Below are 7,916 nucleotides of genomic sequence, written 5' to 3' on the forward strand. Positions count from 1 at the left end.
CAGGAGGATGCTCCAAGCCAACAGCCTCACACTTAAAAGCTGAGACCAGGCAGGCTGGGACCAGTTCCAGCTGCTGCAGCCAGCACAGCTCAGGGGGGGACAGCCCAGATGGTCCCTGTGAGACCTTGGTTTGAAGGGCTTGCTGCTCTCTTTGGCATTGGGTCACACTCACAAGCGTAGCATTGGGAATGTTTAATTAATTTAATTAATGCCAGAACGATGTCTCTGGCAGTAATGAAGGGCAGTTGGGGAACATGGGCAGACAGAAATAGGACGAGGGGGAATGGTTTTAAACTCAAAGAGGAGAGGTTTTGATTAGATATTAGGAAGAAATTCTTCTCTGTGAGGGTAGTGAGGTACGGACACAGGTTTGCCAAATACTGTGACTACTCCTGTGTTCCAGGCCAGGTTGGACAGGAATTGGAGCAACCTGGGATAGTGGAAGGTGTTCCTGCCCATGGCAGGAAGTTGAATGAGATGACCTTTAAGGTCCCTTCCAACCCAAACTGCTCTAGGATTCTATGATAATGGCTTGATCCTCCTGCCAAAAAGCCAGCTCAGGCTTTGCAAGGCACCTTTACTGCCTTAGGTGCACCCCAAAACTTCTTCTCACTGTCCTGCCCCTGGTCTGGCTTCCCTTCAACCCCCTGAATTCCTCCTTGCCAACCTACAAAACATCCTGTAGATCGGAGAGATCCTCCCAGCACCTCTGGGACAGGTTTGGGATAATGATGGAGAGAGTTGAGAGATGCCCCTCCCCAGACCACCCAGGACATTGCTTCTCACAGCAGACAGGGTTCTTGCCCTGGGCCAACCCAGATAACACAAGCCTGGTCCCCACCCTGCCTTTAAGAAACCCAAGAAAAAACGACAGGTAGGTACAAATAAAACCCGACAAACCAAAAATTTATTCATCTTTATGTTCCCATTCGAAAAGGAGGAAACCACGTGCACCTTGTGGGTTGGGCTGGCGTCCCCCTCTGTGGTGGGCACAGCACCAGTCTGTGCCCTGGGACATCACTTCAGTCCAGCTGAGCATCACCACCTACCACCACACACCTGTGTGCCCCACACTGCACACTCTCACATGGGAACATCTTACTTATGAAAAAATATATCTGTATACATTCACTCTGTGCCTTTTTTTTTTTTTTTTTTTTTTTTTTTTTTTTTTTTTTTTTTTTTTTTTTTTGGTGTCTTACATAAATTAGATGCTACTTCTAGGGAAAAGGCCTGTTTCTAGACAGAGGTAGCTGGACTGGAAATGCAGTATGGCCCTGCTTGATCCTGCCCTCTCCCCCCTGAGGGCTCTTTGGGGCCGGGTGAAGCTCCATAACGTTTCCATCTTCTCCCAGAAGGTGCCACGCTGAGAAGCTGCTACACAGAGGGGGCCTCACCCGACCCACGTGGAGCAAACAGGACGAGGGGCACCTTTGGCACGGCGCAAGGAGAGGGAGGACCCCACAGCTGGGTCGACATCTGTCCAGTCACAGGTGACACCGAGGTGCTGCCCCTCTGCCCAGGCAGGAGGTGGGTGACAGCAGGAGACCTGCTGGGCTCTCACGGTGGGACCAGCTGCTGCTTGCACTTCTCTTCCCCTCCACGTCTGGTTCAGGCTTGGAAACAGCCACAAGTCCCCGTGGCTCCAAATCAGAGGCACAAAACCAGCAAGGGAAGTCACTGCTTACAGGAACCTACTGGAGCCAGAATATTGGCTCTAAACACCTCAGTGCTGGGCAGTCACCAGCACACACGAGCGTGCCCACGCAAGGTCACAGTTCCACACGCTGCACGGAGCAGCAGCTTCCAGGTACAGCTGCAGGCAAAGTTTCCTGCCAAGGAGCCCAGCTCGGGCTGGCCCTGAGGGGCTCATCAGACCCTGGCTCGTCCAGGACTCCCTACAGCTCCTTGTTCCTGTTGAGCACCTCCTCCTCCTTCCAGCCGCTGGAATTCTTCCCAAACTTGTACACCAGCCGCCGCCCATCGACCCTCTCCAGGATCTCTCGTTTGTAGTAATATCTGCAGGAGGTAGAGGGGGAATCAAGGCTCTGGATGCAGCCCCGCGTGCCTGGGGGGATCAGGCTGAGCTCTGGTGGGGCTGACCCAGCCGTGTGGGGTCAGGGGAGGGAACTCACCGCATGGCTCTGCTCAGCTTCTCGTAGGTCATGCTGCTGTTTTTCTTCTTCTGGCCCCACAGCTGAGCCACCGCCTCCGAGCGCAGGAACTTGAAGACCCCTTCCCGCCGGTCCTCCCACTTCATGAGCCCCTCGTTCAGCTCGGGGTGGATCAGGATGTCCCGGATGAACTCCCACAGGTGGGTGCCTCGTGGGGCTGAAAGAGGAGAGGGAGCTGTAGAGGAGGGGAGATCCTGCACTTTGGATCTCCCTCAACGCCCCTGCCAAGAGCCACGGCCGGCAGACGTGGATCCTCCTCCCGTCATCCCAAATGAAGCCAAGCAGAGGGAGGCAATTCCAGGCTCCCAGGCCAGAGGGTTCACGTACAGTGCTTGCCCTTCCTGTTCTCCAGGCAGTCTCTGCTCTCCTTGCTGAGTTTTCGGGGCCGGCCCCGTTTCCGCTTGCCGTGTTTGCTGTCCCCTTTCTTGCTGCTTGTGAAGTGGTCTGTGCACACAGAGAGGGGCACACGTCAGGTTGGGCAGGGCATGCCAGGCTGCAGCCCCCTCCTTTGACAAAGGGATGTGCTCCTCAGCAGAAGCACAGGGGAGAGGGTGGCTCAGGGTAGGGAGAGAGGAGGGACTGCACCCTCTTTTCAGGCCCAGGTACAAGGGAAATAGTCTCTGAGAGCAAGGTCTCCTCGTTCCCTCCATCATCATCCCTCCCAACCTCATCCCACCCTCATCTGTGACACCATGCTCAGGGCAGCATGCTGTTCCTTCCCCCAACCCTACTGCTTCCTTGCATTCCTGGTATTCCCAGTATCATCACCAGCTGGGATCAATACTGAACACTGATTTGCATGCCCAGGATCTCTGGCTGCAGCCTGCACTCATCTGCCACCCCCTCCCACCACGATCACCACTGCCCAGCTATGCCAGCCCAGTCCAGAGACTGCACCATCACCCTGCTCGATGGTGAGAAACAGAAGCAGAGCACTCAGGGAAAGAGACCCTTCTGTCCTTCGCAGTGTGAAGATGAGTGTTCAGGTGGTGTCCCCTAAACCACTGCCTGGTGGGATATGCAGAAGTGTCCCTGGAGCCAGCCCTCCCCTCCCAGCTCCTGTCGGGAAGCAAACAACTCACCGTCAGGGAAGAGCTTCGCTTCCGCGGCGTCGAGGTCGAGGTCACTTCCACCGGAGTCCTGAGAGTTGGGACTGTGGGACATCACAGGCCCTGAGAGGCAAAGGTTCAGGGCTCAGACCGCCTGCTGCTGGTATCTGGAGGTGTTTTCCCCCCCTGGTTCCCCCACCACCTCCTCCACTGCCAGATTTGTGCAAGACCCAAACCCACCTTTGGCAAAACACTGACCTGAGACATCGGAGCTGCCTGGAGACATGGCACCAGGCAAGCAGGTGAAGTCTGTGGATAGGAAAGGGTTTGTGGGCTTCATGTCCTCCAGGGAGTCCTTGGTACAGGGGTTTCCCAGCTCTAGAAGGGGCAGAGAAGGGAAGAAGGGATTAGCCTTGCTGCCATCAGCACACGGTCCCTGAGGAAAAGGCTTGGCCAGGGCCCCTCTCTTACCCAGAGAGCTGGGGTCCAGAAAGGGCTGGGAAGTCGCATCCTCTTTTTCCAACAAGTCAATGATCCAGTTCAGCTCATCAGAAGCTGTGGGGGTGAAGGACTGGGATTAGTGAGGCCCATTCCGTACGGATGGGAACGGCACACACTGGGAGCCAAGCACAGCCCTGCCTGGCCTCTGGTCTGTGCCCCCATATCCCCCACACAGCCTCTGCAGTGCCCAGCAAGCAGAGGATGATTCTGGGCTAGTGGGGGGCTCTCAGTCTCATGCTTTGAGCTGCCAGGCCTGGGCACGAAGGAGACACCTGGGGACACTCACTGATCTCGTGCAGGCGGTCGTAGAGCTCGTCCCCCAGGGGCCCAAAGATGAGGCGCATCTGGTCCCTGGTGCAGTGGCAGAGCGCGTGCCCGTCCATGTTGCAGCAGGAGAAGTCAATGGAGCTGGCGTCATACTTGTTCTTCTCCACGTGGTAGCTGATCCACTCCAGCACCTGCACCTTGGTCCAGAAGTACGGGAGCTCACTGAACCACTCGGGCTTGTCTGCAAGGGATGGAGAGCGGGGCTCAGGGCAGGGTGGCAGTGCCAGTGCCATGTGCCATACATGGGGCTGCCAGTGGCCACCGGGCACGGGGTCTGCTCCAGCGGCAATCTTGTGGCACGCAGCAGGCCCTGCACTTGAAGGGCTGTGGGACTTAAGAGTCCTTAGGGCCCTGCCCTGAAGACAGCAATGACCCCACGCTCCCCCCTGAGCTGGTTTCAGGCTGGTGTGCTCCCCATGCCTCCCCCAGCACCATCCCATGATGGTCCCCCATCACCAGGGCTGTGCTGCCAAACTGCTCCTGGTGAGCCCTGGCATGATGATTCCCCCATCCCCTGTATACACCAGGTGTGCTCCCATCAGACATGCCTTGTGCCACCCAGAGCCTCCTCCTGCCACAGCCCTTCGGCCTTTCCAGGGGGAAGCTGCGGCACGGTGGAAGCTGCCGACCTGTCCCCGTGGGACAAGGACCTTGCAGTGCTCTTCCCAGCCAGCAGCACTGCCTCGAGTGCTGTGTCCCTGCTGCTGCCACTGCCACTCCCCTGGTCCTACCTGTGCTCTGTGCTGGGGGCTGGCTGCTGGGGAGGCTGAGCCCCAGGCTGCTGTCCTCCCCGAGGTGTCCCAGCATGTCCAAGGTTGGCTGCACCTCCTCTGGTTGGTACATGGCACTGATGTAGTTGGAGAAGATGTTGCTGATCTCACAAGATCCCGCCATCGAGCTCTGTGCCGAGAGATGACAGTGAGCCCCGGCCCCACGGAGGGCGGGAGGACCCAGGCCCGCAGCACCCCGGGCTGGGTGAGGTCGGGCTGTCCCTCCCTCCACCCGTCGTCACCTCTCAGGTCACTTCTGCCAGAAACATCCACCCAGCACCTGCCAGCTGGGGCTGGGGCCTGACTCACCACCTCCTCGGGGGCCGGGAGGGAGGGAAGGAGGGAGGCTGAGCCGGAGCAAACCGGGGACGTGGCAGTCACCCTGCTCTGCGAAGAGCCCCGTCCCCAGCAGCCCAGCCTCACCCCGCCGGCAGCCAGCGTGAGCAGACAGCAAGGGGCTGGCAGAGAACGGGGTGGCACAGCCCCTCCGTGGGGACGGGCACTCGGCCCATGGCACAGGCGGCTGCCCCGCTGCCCACCGCTGGGACTCCGGTGCCAGCAGCTCCAGTCCTCTCGACCAGTCGCAAGAAGCACATCCCAGTAACTCCGCAGCCAGAAAGGGACCAAACCCCTGCCCGGCCCTCGTAAAAGGGGCAAGTCTTGCTGTTGGCTGCGGGCTGGAGGGCACCCGCTGTCCCCGCAAAGGGCTGGCAGCTGCGGTGGGAGAGCAGGCGTGGAGCAAGAAAAGACCAAGCGCTTCCCCCGGCGAGAGCGAAGATGCGCGGGGAAGGGGAGCAAAGCGTCTGTCCTGGGCTGGGGGACGTCAACAGGCCTCGGCCAAAAAAAAAGCTTTGGTACCTTCTGCGATGGCAAACCCCGGAGCGGCGGCTAATCCAGAGAGGAACAAGGGGAGACGGAGCCCTGCCTGGCCGCTAGCCACTGCTCATGGGCCCCGGGAGGCTGGTGCCGATGGGCAAGCCCTGCCCTCGTCTCTGCTTTTATAGCTTGGGCGGCGTAACAATCTGGCAGCCCGAGGGGAATTCCAGCCGCAAACGTTCATGCTCCCAGATCCAGGTGATTTGCATAATAGCACAGGGTCCCAGCCCTGTGCTGCCTTGCCGGGAAAGCTGGGTTGGCCAGTTTAATCATTGTCAGAGCCCGTGCCCCGCCGGTGCCCAGAGTTTCACCCACACTGGCTTCACGGGCTGTTTTCTCTGCTGCCGTTTGCCCGGCTCGTGTTTGTTTGCTCGCAGCAGCAGGTTCGCTCAGCTCCTGCAGCCAAAAACATCCCCGGAGCCAGAGCTGGCCCTGGGGGCTGCAGGTCCCTGCCTGGGGCTTTGCCCGCGGCAAAGGGGCTGGAACGCTGCCCCAGTACCCACGGGGTGTGGGTGCCTCTCACTCCCCACAGGTGCCCAGGTGGGTAGCCCAGCCTCGCACAGCAGGTGTGTGTGTGTGGGTCATGCCAGGAGCACAGGCTCGGGCTGGCACTGGCACAGCTTCTCCTAGAACACCAAGAGGGGACCCTGTGACCAAGTGGGACACACGCTGGGATGAGACCGGGTGGGTACCTAAGAATTGCTGCTCTGTCTGTCGGAATGGGTCGATTTTTGCCCGGGGAAAGGTCTGGGACAGGCTGCAGAGCCCTGACGGCCCATTTTCTGCCGAGTCACAGGTGCCTGGCACCGGCAGACACACCAGGGACATGTGACAAGGGGCAAGGCAGAGGTGTGGGATGCATTTAGAGAATTACCTCGGTGGCTCTTGCCCCTCGGGCCCTGTCGAGGTACATTCCTGCTGGTTTTAGCCCTGTGCTGGCAGGGGGGGCCCAGGCCAGTCCCAGCCAACAGCTTGGCACCCTTTTGTCCAGTTCTGGTACTTTGCCGAGCTAGCCACGTCCATTCCACACGCAGGCTGAGCCAAACCCGGGCACTGTGAGAGCAGAGCAGACCTGGGCATCTCACAGCCACCTCTGGCTCTTTGTCACTTCAAACTGGTGGCAGCAAACCACCTCCAGTGACACTGTGGTGACAGGCTGCTGCCATCATGGATGCTCTACCTTGGCACACGGACAAGCAAGGACAGGGTGGCTCGTGTCCCATCCCCCTTGTCACATCCCCCTGCCCTGGGGCAGGCAGGGCCAGCGTGCCAGCCAGGAGGCACCAGGTCAGGCCAGCTGATCACCTGCCCCAGCTTCATTCCTCCGTGGCACAGTCACGAGTGCTGGGTGCTGCCAGGCCCTTTTGTTTCCTTGGGCACAGCATCCCACGGGGACGTCCCCATGTCTGGGAGCAGCCCCTGGCAGCACTGCCACCGGGCAAGCCAAGACCACCAGGGAAAGCAGACACAGAGCCTGAACCTGCATCCAGCCAAGGGCTGAGCCCCAGGCTCCTCCATGCCCGGGGAATGGAATGCCAGTGCCTGTGGTTGATGGGGAGGGCGTGTGGCACTTGGGAGGCTCCTGCCCAAGCAGCCCATCCATGGCTCTCCCCATCCCAGGGGATCTGGTGGATGCCTGACAGAGCTGTCTGGCATGGACCACTCTGAGCATCCCCTTTCCCAGGGCTCCCTTCCCTGCAGACTCACAGCAGTCCTCAGGGAAGCACCGTGGTCAGTCCATGCACCCAGGCTGTGCCACTGATGGGAGAGGTACCCTCAGCCCCTGGTGCGTGCCTGGCGTGTTGGGAGCCCCCAGGGACACCTCAGGGCGGGGCCAGCATCGCTCAGGACCAGCACTGCAGACCAGGGCTGGAGCAGTAAGTTTTCAGCGTGGGAGTTGCCCCACGCGGGGAGCAGGGGGATGTATGTAGGAGGAACTGCATCCTGGGGGGGTCAGTGTGGGCACAGCCCCGGGGCCGGCGACTGCTCTGCCTGACCAGTTGAACCAGGGAGAGCCGGCCGGGAACGAGAAAGTGGAGGCTGCAGGAGCTGAGCCCTGCGGGGTTGGGGGTACAGCTTGCTGCCCCCACCTCCCCACCCTGCAGCAGGGTGGCTGCCCGGTGTGCTGGGGGGACAAAAGCTGGTGCCACAGCACCGGGCACCTCCGGTGGCTCAGCAGGCACCGCACAGTGGCACCGTGTCACACATAGCCCTCGCAC

At 60.0% G+C, this 7,916-nt stretch overlaps 1 protein-coding gene across 1 annotated transcript; it reads right to left on the reverse strand.

Annotated features, from left to right (window-relative positions):
• Window positions 1–1,191: 1,191 nt before the first annotated feature.
• On the reverse strand, window positions 1,192–5,789 carry ELF3 (E74 like ETS transcription factor 3). Its single transcript, XM_027898115.1, has 9 exons — window positions 5,680–5,789; window positions 4,783–4,951; window positions 4,011–4,232; window positions 3,695–3,778; window positions 3,482–3,601; window positions 3,257–3,346; window positions 2,502–2,618; window positions 2,136–2,331; window positions 1,192–2,019 (listed from the first exon to the last, which is right to left on the reverse strand). Exons 2-9 carry the CDS (start codon window positions 4,943–4,945, stop codon window positions 1,899–1,901), a joined length of 1,113 nt encoding a protein of 370 aa, XP_027753916.1. The 5' UTR covers window positions 4,946–4,951; window positions 5,680–5,789; the 3' UTR covers window positions 1,192–1,898.
• Between the last annotated feature and the right edge of the window lie 2,127 nt (window positions 5,790–7,916).

This window comes from Empidonax traillii, unplaced genomic scaffold (genome assembly GCF_003031625.1).
Source record: "Empidonax traillii isolate 1590-97213 ecotype Southwest subspecies unplaced genomic scaffold, ASM303162v1 scaffold579:size954524, whole genome shotgun sequence".
In the NCBI taxonomy this organism is placed as follows: Eukaryota; Metazoa; Chordata; class Aves; order Passeriformes; family Tyrannidae; genus Empidonax; species Empidonax traillii.